General features: G+C 50.0%; 2 protein-coding genes across 2 annotated transcripts in view; one reads left to right on the top strand and one right to left on the bottom strand.

Moving 5' to 3' along the window:
• The first annotated feature begins 9,986 nt into the window (after window positions 1–9,986).
• TRIM71 (tripartite motif containing 71) overlaps window positions 9,987–13,041 on the top strand; it is a 68,275-nt gene continuing 65,220 nt past the window's right edge. The window contains exon 1 of the mRNA XM_045089073.1: window positions 9,987–12,397. Within this exon, the coding sequence (XP_044945008.1) occupies window positions 11,543–12,397 (855 nt within the window). The 5' untranslated portion in view covers window positions 9,987–11,542. The remainder of the gene's footprint in view (window positions 12,398–13,041) is intronic.
• Window positions 10,065–10,598, bottom strand: LOC106003891 (the record flags this gene model as incomplete). Its single annotated transcript, XM_013046664.2, is given in 4 exon segments — window positions 10,065–10,096; window positions 10,099–10,144; window positions 10,147–10,206; window positions 10,209–10,598. Coding segments are annotated over 4 exon segments (528 nt in total), but the record flags the coding sequence as incomplete, so codon positions are not given.

Raw genomic sequence — 13,041 nt, 5'->3', positions numbered from 1 at the left:
TCAACCAAGCCCCCCATGCGCCCCTTAAAGTCAGTTCTGAAGACTAAGTAGAAGTAGAGGAGCTGTTGGCCAAGCGCAGAGGCCAGAGACCGCGTGCCACTCCCCAATAATATTTTAGCAAGTACACGAGGAGCAGAGGCAAGGGCCAGAGGCTGGACCGCTGAGTCACTGTTGAAAGGCTTAGAGGAGGTCAGGGTTTCTGAGCTGGGATTTGAAGAGGAGATTGCCATGGGTGTGTGAAAACAATTACACACAGACGCAGGGAGTGTCTGGTACAAAAGCACAGAGGTCAAGAACGAGCAAATCCCAAGGTGAGGGCTGGTAAACACCTGGAGTCCATGAGTCTGCCCAGGTGGGGTTGTGCAAGGTGTTTGCTTCTCACCTGGGGAGTTTTCATGTCAGTCCTCAGCCTGTAGCGCCCACTCCCCCTCCCCCCGCTGCCGCCCCCCCCACCTGTCAGGGGAAACCCAGGAAAACAGCGTGACTTTACATGTTTATAAGAGAGAATTTCAAGGAGAGATTTGGTTGGACAGGTGATGCGACCCAAAGGTCAGCTGGAGCAGGTAGCTGCTGCCACTTCTTGCTGGAGGGTCAGAGGTCAGGGGTCACCTGCTGGAAGTTGAAACCACAACAGGCCCGAAGGTGGAGTCCTAGAAGAGTGGCAGTCAATGCTAGAGATGAGTTGCTACCCAAGGGGGTGGGGGAGGAGAAGGGGAGAAGTACCCTCCTGTTTGCCTTTCCCCTAGCAGCCTCTTCCTGCACAAACCTAGCCAGAAAGGAACGGACTCTGGAACCTGGAGAGTACAGCCAGGATCAGCATCTGCACTCTGGGACACAAACCGAGCTGGGAAGGGTGAGAACAGGTCTGAGGGCACACAGGTGCACAGGGAGCCTTGGCAGGATCTCTCCAAGAATGTTTTTTTTTTTTGTCCTTCCCATAAACTGCACAATCCCTTTGGTACTAGTACCAGCATAAACCAATTCAACCCCCATTATCACCGGTTATCCAGCTGCTCAGGCCAGAAACTCTGGAGTTCTCCCCCACTTCTACTTCTTTTTGTCTTTCTCTCATCCAGCCCATGAGGAAATCCCCCCCTTCCCTTTCTGTTCCCTGACCCAGTTTTGACTTGAAGCACTAATCATGAGAAAAAATGCACTCTACCATCATTCATATGTAATCTGTTTGTCTCCTCCTTCTAGGGGCATTCCCAAAGTCTGGCACATAGTAGGTGCTCAGTAAATATGCATTAAGGGAATTCACCTGGTACCTCATTCCCTCCCTGTGTTCACTTGGATTAGTCAGTCCGCTGGTCAGTTGGCAGGTAGGCTGGAGGTTGGCTGTTCCTGCACAGCCTCACTCACGAGTCTGTTGGAGGCCAGCCATCCCAGGGCTAAACAGGGTACCTGGGCCTCCTACATGGTCACAGGGGTTCAAGAGCAGCAAGAGAGCTAAACTTCCAAAGCTCAGATACTTTTAGGTTTCTACTTATGTCATGTTTGCTACTGTCCTATTAAAGCAAATGATATGGCTGTGCCCAGTCTTTGTGAGAGGGTAGTACCAGACGACGTGAACACAGGGAGGCACAGACAGCACAGGGACCACAATTCCTACGATGCCTTCCAGTGGGAGAACATGGTAAATTTCGGAACAGACTGAACAGCCAAAGTGCAGTGAGCGTAGGAGGTGGCAGGGTGGAGAAATAACTTATGACCCAAGGTTATGGAAAAGCAGTGGACTCTAAGTGAGCCTTTATAGGACAGGTACATTTGGATGGATGATGTAGAGGGTAAGGACGTTTCAGATGATATAGCATCAAAGTGCTTAGGGAGAAAAAGTATGATTAGCAGTATAAATAGCATATATCACATAATTTTCTGAGCTTTTCTATGTACCAGGCTCTGAGCTAAATATTTTTTATTTTTTTATTTTATTATTATTATTATTATTTATTTATTTGACAGAGAGAGATCACAAGTAGGCAGAGAGGCAGGCAGAGAGAGAGAGGAGGAAGCAGGCTCCCTGCTGAGCAGAGAGCCCGATGCGGGGCTCGATCCCAGGACCCTGAGATCATGACCTGAGCCGAAGGCAGCGGCTTAACCCACTGAGCCACCCAGGCGCCCCGCTAAATATTTTTTAAAATTTAATTATTATTACTTTTTCAAGATTTTATTTATTTGAGAGAGAGACAGATAGCAAGAGAGATGAGCAGGAGGCAGGGTGAGGGAGATGGAAGCAGGCTCCCTCTGAGGAGGACCCCGATGTGGGGCTTGGTCCTAGGACCCTGAGATCATGACCCAAGCTGAAGGCAGATGCTTACCCAACTGAGCCACCCACGTGCTCTTGACTATTATTTTTTATTTTTTTATTTTTTTTATTTTTTTTTTTTATAAAAGATTTTATTTATTTATTTGAGAGAGACACAGTGAGAGAGAACATGAGCGAGGAGAAGGTCAGAGAGAGAAGCAGACTCCCCTTGGAGCTGGGAGCCGGATGCGGGACTCGATCCCGGGACTCTGGGATCATGACCTGAGCCGAAGGCAGTTGTCCAACCAACTGAGCCACCCAGGCGTCCCTTGACTATTATTTTTTAAAAGATTTTACTTATCTACTTATTTGAGAGAGAAAAAGTAAGCGGGTGGGGGTGGGTGGGGAGGAGCAGAGGGAGAGGGACAAGTGGACTTCCAGGCTGAGCATGGAGCCCAACATGGAGCTCAATCCTGTGACCCTGAGATCACGACCTGAGCTGAAACCAAGAGTCAGATGTTCAACAGACTGAGCCACCCAGGCACCCCATGAGCTAAATACTTTTAAAGCATTATCTCACTTAATCTTCATTGTCATCCAGAGCTAGGATCTATCTTTACCCCAATTTTATAGGAAAGGAAAACAAGGCCTAGAGAAAGATTTTTTTAGATCACCAAAAGCATAATCCATAAAACAATAAATCAACAAACTTAATACATTGGATTTCATAAAATTTATAATTAACACAAAAGAGAATGGGGCACCTGGTGTGGCTCAGTCAGTTAAGGTCTGCTTTCACCTCACGTCATGGTCTCAGGGTCCTGGGATCAAGTCCCTAATCAAACTCCCTCCTCAGCAGGAAGCCTGCATCTTCTTCTTCCACTCCCCTTGCTTGTGTTTCCTTTCTGTCTTTCTCTCTGTCAAATAAATAAAATCTTAAAAAAAAAACTAAATAAAATAAAACTACAATGAGGGGTGCCTAGGTTGCTCATTCAGTTAAGCCACTGATTCTTAATTTTGCTTCAGGTTGTGACCCTGGGTGGTGGGATCAAGCCCCTCGTCAGAGTCCACACTCCACGTGGAGTCTACTTGAGATTCTCTTTCTCACTCTCCCTTTGCCCCTCCTGCCACTTGCACACATGCTTGCGTGTTCTCTCTAAGTGAATACATAAAAGTGTAAACACATACACACATACCATTAGAGACGACATGCATCTATTATAATGGCGAACATGAAATTAAAAAACAAAACTGACCATACAAAGCTGTGGTGAGGGTGTAGACAAAACCAAACTCTCATACCTCCCTGCTAGAAATGTAAAATGGTGCAAGCAATATTTAAAACCATTTTGTAGTTCCTTGAAAAGTTAACATACACTTACCCTTTGACCCAGCCATTCTACTCATAGTTATTTTTTCAAGAGAGAAGATATACTTCTCCGGGGCTCCTGGGTGGCTCAGTGGGTTAAATCCTCTGCCTTTGGCTCAGGTCATGATCCTAGGTCCTGGATCCTAGGTCATGATCCTAGGTCCTAGGTCCCTGCTTTGGGCTCTCTGCTCAGCGGGAAGCCTGCTTTCTCCCTCTCTCTCTGCCTGCCTCTCTGCCTGTTTGTGATCTCTGTCTGTCAAGTAAAAAAAAAAAATAAAAAAAAAAAATAAGAAGATATACTTCTCCAAACAAAGACTTGTACTTGAATGGTCTAGCACCCTATTTGTAATAGCCAAAACTTGAAAACAGCCCAATGACCATCAGTGGATGAATAAATCAACAAATTATAGTACATCTACACAATGGGATACTACTCAGCAATAAAAAGAAATGAATTAGTGATTCACACAACAATTCAGATTAATCTCAAAGTCATGCTGAATGAAAGAAGCCAGACCCGTATTCCCCAAAAAGTACAAATTGTACGGAAGTGTATATATTATGTGGTTCCATTGATATAAAACTCCAGAAAATGCAAATTGACCTTTAGTGATGAAAGCCTGAGCAGTGTTTCCTGGGGAGCTGTTCAATGGAGGGATTATTAAAGTGTTAAAGAAAACTTTTGGGGGTGAGATATACTCATTCTCGTGTGATGATGGGTTTGCAGAAATATCAATGTATTAAAACGTGTCAAACTGTATACTTTTAAGTGTGAATAGTTTGTGACACTTGGGTGTCTCAGCTGGTTAAACATCTGTCTTCGGCTCAGGTCATGATCTCAGGGTCTTGGGATCGAGTCCGGCTCCCTACTCAATGAGGAGTCTGCTTCTCCCTCTGCCTGCCATTCCCCCTGCTTGTGTGCTCTCTCACTGACAAATAAATAAATAAAATCTTACAAAGAGGGCACCTGGGTGGCTCAGTTGGTTAAGTGACTGCCTTCAGCTCAGGTCATGATCCTGGAGTCCCAGGATCAAGTCCCCCATCAGGATCCCCATCAGAAGCAGATACTTCTCCCCCGGACCCTCTCTCCTCTCATGCTCTCCTTCTCTCTCATTCTGTCAAGTAAATAAATAAAATCTTAAAAAAAAAAAAAATCTTATAAACATGTGAATAGTTTATTCATTGTATGTCAATTATGTCACAATAAGGCTGTTTTATTTATTTATTTTTTTAAATATTTTATTTATTTATTTGACAGACAGAGATCTCAAGTAGGCAGAGAGGCAGGCAGAGAGAGAGGGGGAAGCAGGCTCCCTGCTGAGCAGAGAGCCTGATGCGGGGCTCAATCCCAGGATCCTGGGATCATGACCTGAGCCGGAGGCAGAGGCTCCAACCCACTGAGCCACCCAGGCATTCCATCAATAAAGCTGTTTTAAAGAAATAGGAAACTTAGGGACATTGATCTGACAGAGAATGTGGAATAGGCTGGAGTGGGAGTGTCCTAATTATTTATTGCTATGTAACCAATGACTCCAAAATTTAGTGGCTTATGACAACCACCATTTAATTTTATTTCACAGCTTTGTGATCAGGAATTCAAAGTGGCTCAGTGAAGTGATGCTCTGTGGCAAACTTGGTGGTATTCAGGTTGGCATGGTCTGGAAGATCCAAGATGGCTTCATTCAATTTCCTGGCACCTTGTCAGGAGTGGGTGGGAGCCTAGGCTCTGGGCCCCTTTCCTTCTCCATGGGACTCTCCAGAAAGGATGTCAGACTTCTTACATGGTGGCTCAGGCTACAAAGGTAGAAGCTGCCAGTTCTTTTAAAGCCTGGGCCCATGGCTCAGTCGGTTAAACATCTGCCTTGGGCTCACGTCATGATCTCAGGGTCTTGGGATCGAGCCCCATATGGGGCTCCCTGCTCAGCAGGGAGCCTGCTTTTCCCTCTCCAGCTCCCGTACTTGTGTTCCCTCTCTCGCTATTTCTCTCTGTCATAAATAAATAAAATCTTGAAGGAAAAAGAAAAAAAGATTGTGCCCAGAAGGGGCATAGCATCACTTCTGCCATGCTCCCTTGGCTGGAGTGGCCTAGACTCTAGAGGAGGGGGAATAGAGCCCACCTTTCAATGAAAGCTCTGGGAGTCCGGGAGACAAAATAGCCAGGGCCAGTGAAAGACAATGCATCTGAAGCAGTTGAACTGGGATATACATAGATAGGCGGTGGGCAGAGTTTGTGTTAAAGAGGGACAGAAATGGAGGTTTGAGACAGAGCAGAGAGATCTTTGGTTGTCAGGTTAAGCCTTCTGAGTTAACTTTTAGGTAGGAGGGAGCCCTTGAAATTTGGCACAGGTGGAATGAATGAGGGTCAGAGTTAGGCCGAAAAAGGGAAATTTAAATGTGATAGAGATTTTTCAGCTAAAAAATCAGAGAGCATCTGAAGTAAGAAGCTGCACAGGGTTAACAGTATGTCCTGATTTAGACATATTTTGATTTTCTGCTATGCTCATCTTAAAAACAACCTTTATTGTTTTTTGCCCCCTTAGGAAAGACACACATTTCGTTTTAGAAAATCTAGGTTTGGGGTGCCTGGGTGGCTCAGTTGTTAAGTGTATGCCTTTGGCTCGGGTCATGATCCCAGGGTTCTGGGATTGAGTCCTCACATTGGCCCCCAAATCAGCGCCTGCTCTGCGGGAAGCTTGCTGCTCCCTCTCCCACTTCCCCTGCTTGTGTTCCTTCTCTCTCTGTCATAAATAAATAAAATCTTAAAAAGAAAAAAAATCTAGGCTGAGAGCTTCGCTTCGATATGGTGGGCCACAGGCAGCTGCACTGGGGCCTGGAGAGCAGAGTGGGTGGGGGGAGAGGCGGAGATGGCAACTCTTGTTAGGGAGGGAAAAAGTACATGACTGCCTGTATGAGATGTGGAGGGCCCGTGGAACGTAGTGGTAAGGCAATGATAGAATGATGTGACAAAGCTAAGATTTAAACGTGGGCTTGCTCATTTACATGTGACTGGTGCTATAAGAGGCACAGTATATTTAGCAGTGCTTTGATCCTGGATTAACTAGGAGTTTCCACCAGTTACAAAGCATGAGGAATCTGAGGTGCAGGGAGTTTACCTAACTTGCTGAATGGTGGAGCTGGGTTAGAAACCTAGCTGAGCTCTGCACTTCCTTTAACTTCCAAAGCTGCGTACTGATTTTTTTTTTTTTTTTACCTTCCGTATGTACAATTCAAGTATCTCTACTGCAGACCATACATTTCTGGGTGACTAGAGCTTACATTGTATCATCTGATTTGCCACTATGCTTAACTTGAGGTTGTTGAAAACAGCTGACACACGTCTGTCAAATGATTTCAAGGCCAGAGTCAGGGTAGAGTCAAGAGTTGGCCAGGTGTGTAGAACTCCACCCCCCACCCCCAACAGGCAGGATGCAGGCAATGATTCAAGAGCGTCTGTTAGGCTGGTTACCAGCCTGCTCATGGCTCAAAATAGTAATTGTGATGTAATATTTATTTAATGTCTAAAAAAGAATACTCTGCTGATTTATGTACCTAAAAATTATGTAAATGCACCCTCAGGATGCTGGTGAAAGGTACAATTTTGACAACAGAACACGTGATGCATCAAATATTTAATTAAAGGACCAGATGAAAAAAGCAGATGATGGAAATGTGGTCTAGCCACCCTACCCCCTCATCCCACCCCCAGGTCTGAGAGAGCAGCAGTCTAGTGTCATCTCTGAAAACAAAATATGAATAGAGATGAATTTGAAAAAAAAATGCAAATTTACTCTCTACATAATTTTAGGGCTGGCTTCTTTTAAAAGTGGCTATTAAAATACAAATGATTTATTTTCAGGATTCAGGAATGAATGTATTTATACTCCCTTTCTAATGTTACCTAGTGGAGAGAAAACTGGAAGGCTGCTTGTTCCTCCCTTGCTAAGAGAGGGTGTTTATTAGCTAGGGTGGCAATGAAAAATTTAATACTAGTTTATAGCAGGGGACTGTCTTGGGGCTTTCATCTGGATATGTGGCTCTTATTCTTCTGATGGATAAGCTCTAGCCTTAGAAAGTCTAATCCTAAACTGTTCTGTATCACTACACCATATTTAAAAAACCCAACTATATTTCTATACAAGTGGAGTTCATCAGTTGCTCTAAAGATTACCCTCTTTCCTGCCTCGGTAAATGGTCTTAATGGAAACTAGGAATGTGCTACTTTAAAAATTTACACTGCAGCCCTGTTTTCCTGGCAATGTCCTGTCAATTCAAAAAAAGAAAGAAAGGGAAGCTACTTCATGACAAGAAATCAAAACCTTTTTTCTCTCTTCTCTTTCTTTTTTCTTCTCTTTTTGGTTTAATCTGAGCAATTGTCCCCAGGAAACAAACCCACCAACCGCTGTCAAGTTTGATTCCTGTTCCTGGAGTTAAACCTTCCTGCTCTTCCAGGATGTCTCTGTTGGCTTTTCATCTTGGTCATCCACTTGCAAACTATCTAGAGTCTTATGACCAAGAGGACTGTAGAGGGTTCCACCCCCCCCCACCCTTGGCACCTCTTTTTTCTTAGATGCTGGAGGGTGGGGCCTTTTCTGACCCTCTGGGGCCATCTTCCTTCTGGCAATTCTCTTCCCCCATCTGTTTTCCTTAAAAAAAAAAAGAGAGAGAGAGAGAGAGAGAGAGAGAAGAGAGAATTAAAAATAACCAAAGCAAGGAAAAGAAACAAACCCTAGAAATACTACAACTCTGGAGCTAGGCCAGTATGGTGGAAAATTCTATAGGAGTGCGTAGATTCACGTGGGAGCATGTACATGTTTACATACAGCTCTCAAATTATGGAAGAAACTCGTATTTGGCAGTACATGGTAGCAACAGAAGCTCCTCCCTAATCTTTAAAGTCTAAGAGGTTTCCTTCTCTTTCATTGGCAGAGAAGGAGCTTTGTTTTGTATTTTATTGAGATACAATGAACATATGTTTTGGTTTTATGGGACATTTTTGTTCTCTTTGCACAGTTCAGTGAATGCTCCCTCAGCTTCGATTCGTTCCAGGTGCTGAGGAAGCCTTCCAAGGGCAGAACACCCAGAGGACCTGGGTGTTCATGGGGTGGCTGCCAGGCTCTTCCTCCACCTGGAAGCTCTCTTCCAACTCAGGGCAATTCTTGGGCTTGGGGATGGATTTGTCCCTGTAGGGAGATGTTTTTGCAGCCTGAGTCCTTCAGCTCGTTTTTCCAGCTGGGTTGATTTGAGAGCTTTCCAGGTTGATCTTTCCCTGGAAAACTCCTGGATCTGATGCACAAATTCAAAGGAGGAGCTGGGGATGATACAGTTGTGTGTGTATGTTTTGTTTTTTCCTTTTTTAAATCTTTTTGGTTATTTAGGCTGGACAATTTTTTTTTTTTTTTAAATTGAAGTACAATTTACACACAGTGAAATTTTGCACAATCTTAAATGGCAGATTTACAAGTTTTGACAAAAGTATACACCAATGATAACTTCTATTTCAGCACCTCAGAGGGTTCCCTCATCCCCGTTCCCAGTCCAAGCCCCTTACTCCCAAGGATACTTTTCACATCTCCACAGCTTAATTGTGGCCTGTTCTAGTCTCCTGTAAACGGAATCACACAGTATGAACTCTTCTGTGTTTGGGTTTTTCCTTCTATCACCAGAGGTTTTTGAGATCCACTCAGGTAGTTGCCTGTACAAGTAGAATCCAAGATGTAACTAACAGCTTGACAGTGTTAGATGTGCCAATTGTTCCACCAGCTGGCCTTCAGACCAGACACCCTCTGAAGCCTGGTATGTGGCCCTCTCTGCTCCTCTAAGTCAGTCTCTTTCCAGGGCCAAGCAAGTTCCTCTCCCAGAACTGCCCAGGCAGTCTCAGACACCACCCAGATGGCCGTGGGGCCGTCACCCGGGTCGCCTCTCCGGAACAGCTGCCCTCTGCCCCCCCCCCCCAATTAAACTCAAAAGGAAACTGGCTTCTCCGCAGATCGGAATTCGGATTCGTTAAATTCCACGCATCCAGTTGCACACAAGTGTGTGTTTTGGTGTTGATATGCAGAGTCCTTAGAAAACGTAAAAAGGAAAAAAAAAAAAAAAAAAGGAGGGGGACCTAGACCTCACTGGCAGGGGATATCAGCCTCTGTTGAACCAGGATTCAAAATGAAATCTTTTCTTTTTTAAATAAACATAAGAGTCGCTCTCCACTCCTCTCTCGGAAGGTTTCAAAGGTCGTCACACCGAAGCCCGGGGGCGTTCATCTCCCCAGCCGCACGGAGAACGGAGGTTGGAGGGAGGAGGGAGGGAGCACACAAAAGCGAGCCGAGCCGAGAGGGCTAATGTTTCCTGTTTGCCTGGAACCCCCTCCCCTGTGTCCCCTCCCCCAGCCCCCTCCCAGCACTCGGGCGGAAGTGAGTTTGCTCCTTTGGAGATTAAAAGGATTCCGAATTCCGATCAGTCCCAATAACCGGCGTACTGAGAAGAGAGGAGAAGGAGAAGGAGGAAGAGGCGGCAAAGCAGAGAAAGAGGGGCACGCGCGCGCGTGCACGCACTCAGCCCGAATTGGGGGAGTTGTGCAAAGCCCCAGGAGGCCAGAGCGTACGGCGTGAGCAAAGGCCGGTAGGCGTAGCGCGGCCGGGGCCACCCGAGTCTTGGTCGGTGACTCGTTCCAGAAAGAAGATGACGCGGGCCAGCAGCGTTGGCCACGCGGCTTCCGAGCTCACCGAGCTGGGCCGTTGCCGGTTCCACTGATTCCAGCGCGCCCCAGAGGAGGCTCCGTCCCCGCGGCTCGGGATCGGAGGGGGGACCAAGGCGAGGGCGAAATGGCCCGATGACAAAGGAAATGTGATCCCCCTTCGCTGCCAAGGTTTCAGAGAGGACGGACGTGAGGAGGAGGAGGGGCGCGGGGCGCGCGCGGAGCTCGGATAGCATTGCACGACGGCTCGCGCGGAGCGGGCAGCGGGTACATCTAATATCTTCCTGCCGATGAATAATTCAGGACGGCCCGCGGGGACCTGCGGCCCCGCGCTGCAACGCGGCTAAACCGGAGGGGAAGGAGCGCGCGCGGGAGGCGCCAAGACCGGGCGAGGCGGGGGCACGAGGGCCCGGGGCCGCGTGGGGCGCGCGTGCGTGTTAAGCGCCGGCAGCCGCGGCCAACCTAGGCGGCGCGCGGGAGAATCGAGGCGCGTGGGACGCGCGTGCGTACTACACGCGTGCGGCCGCGGCCGGGCCCCCAATAGCTGCCGCTGCGGAGGGGCCGACCGCCCTGCAGGGGAGGCCGCGCCCGGCCGTGCGCAAGCCCCGGGCGCTGCAAGCCGGGCCACCCAGGAGCCCCTGGCCGCCGCGTCATGCGGCGGGGCAGCCGGCGTCGCGCGGGGGGACACGGGCTTGGCGTCGCGCCGCTCCCGCCTTTAGTAGTTTGGGGAGCTTTCCTCTCCCAAGAAGAGACTAACTAAATCTGTTGAAAGAAGAGCAACGCACCAAATACTCGCGGAACCAAATTCCGCGTAACCCGCCGGGACTGGGATTGCACAGCAGACTCTACTTTGGGGACTTACTCGGCTAGGGAGAACGACGCTTCAGCTGCTCCCGGGAGTCCTCTGACCTCCCTGCCCCCGCTCGCCCCTCGCTTGTCCGGACTTGTTCCGGCGCTCCGGCTTCGAAAGGCACGCAGCCTCCGCGTCCTCCGGGAGGAATCTGTGTCGCCTCTAGATAGTGGCATTTGATGCCCGCAGCGTCGGGGCAGGCAGCGCGCGGGCCGAGCGCGACGAGGCCAAGCGGGCCGTGCCGCTCTGGAGCCGGCCCCCGGATCGCAGGCCCGATCGATGCATTTTTCTGAGTGAGTCGGCGGCTCCCCCACCCACCTCGGCGGTTTTCTTCTATCCTCCTCCTCTTCCTCTCTGGTCTCCTCCCTCCTCCCAGTCGGCTTGCAAATGGCTTCGTTCCCCGAGACCGACTTCCAGATCTGCCTGCTGTGCAAGGAGATGTGCGGCTCCCCGGCGCCGCTCTCCTCCAACTCGTCTGCGTCGTCGTCGTCCTCGCAGACGTCCACGTCGTCCGGTGGCGGCGGCGGGGGTCCGGGGGCCGCGGCGCGCCGCCTGCACGTCCTGCCCTGCCTGCACGCCTTCTGCCGCCCGTGCCTCGAAGCGCACCGGCTGCCGGCGGCGGGCGGCAGCGCGCCGGGAGAGCCACTCAAGCTGCGCTGTCCCGTGTGTGACCAGAAAGTAGTGCTGGCCGAGGCGGCGGGCATGGATGCGCTTCCCTCGTCTGCCTTCCTGCTCAGCAACCTGCTCGACGCTGTGGTGGCCACTGCCGACGAGCCGCCGCCCAAGAACGGGCGTGCCGGAGCCCCGGCGGGCGCGGGCGGCCACAGCAACCACCGGCACCACGCGCACCACGCGCACCCGCGCGCGTCCGCCTCGGCCCCGGCGCCACTCCCGCCCGCGCCGCCACCGCCCGCGCCTTCGCGCTCTGCGCCGGGCGGTCCCGCCGCCTCTCCTTCCGCGCTACTGCTGCGTCGGCCTCACGGCTGCAGCTCCTGCGACGAGGGCAACGCGGCCTCGTCGCGCTGCCTGGACTGCCAGGAGCACCTGTGCGACAACTGCGTCCGCGCGCATCAGCGCGTGCGCCTCACTAAGGACCACTACATCGAGCGGGGCCCGCCAGGTCCCGCCGCCGCGGCAGCGGCGCAGCAGCTCGGGCTCGGACCGCCCTTCCCTGGCGCGCCCTTCTCCATCCTGTCGGTGTTTCCCGAGCGCCTCGGCTTCTGCCAGCACCACGACGATGAGGTGAGTGCGCTGGCGGCCTCTTGGGGGGCGGAGGCGGGCGGGGGCTTGTGTCTACGGAGGACGCGCGTGCTTGCTCACCAAGGTCCTCCAGACCGGTCCAAAGCGGGGTGTGGCGGGATCCTCTCTGGATTTGTTTTTCCTTTGCCTACTTTGCAGTTGTTGCCACCAAGGAGGTCATTACCCGCGAAGTGTGTGTAGAAGTCTAGCTTTGGTGTGCTTGCTGCGAGGGGCCGCGGAAGAGTTTCAAGACGCGGAGTCCCCTCTTTTCTGTATCCGATTTTCGGTGTGGCAAATTGTGGCACCCATTCTGTTCACTCAGCATGCGCCGGGAAAAGCTAGGGTTGTGTGTCGGTGGGGGAACTAGTAACCGTGCGCGAGAACCCTCTCCCTTGATGGCTCTTGGGGTTTGAGAACACCCCTTCTCTATGGATTTTTGATTTCCTTATTTCTCTGTTTGACAAAACGTGCAAGTTGTTAAAGATGCCGGATGAAGCAGTGTCTGTGTAGATGTGGCCCCCCGTACAGGCACACCACAGGCCTCCCGAAGTACTGAGTGCCCTCTTTGAGCATATTTTCTCGTTTTTGTCATACTCGCAGATTGTGGGCTTTTGAAGGTAGGGTATGAGCCTGGATGGAGATGGCTG

Source organism: Mustela putorius, unplaced genomic scaffold (assembly GCF_011764305.1).
Source record: "Mustela putorius furo isolate JIRA1106 unplaced genomic scaffold, ASM1176430v1.1 tig00003834_pilon_pilon_pilon, whole genome shotgun sequence".
Lineage (NCBI taxonomy): Eukaryota > Metazoa > Chordata > Mammalia > Carnivora > Mustelidae > Mustela > Mustela putorius.
The sequence above is the reverse complement of the archived record's forward strand: the minus strand, read 5'-3'. Positions and strand labels throughout refer to the sequence as shown.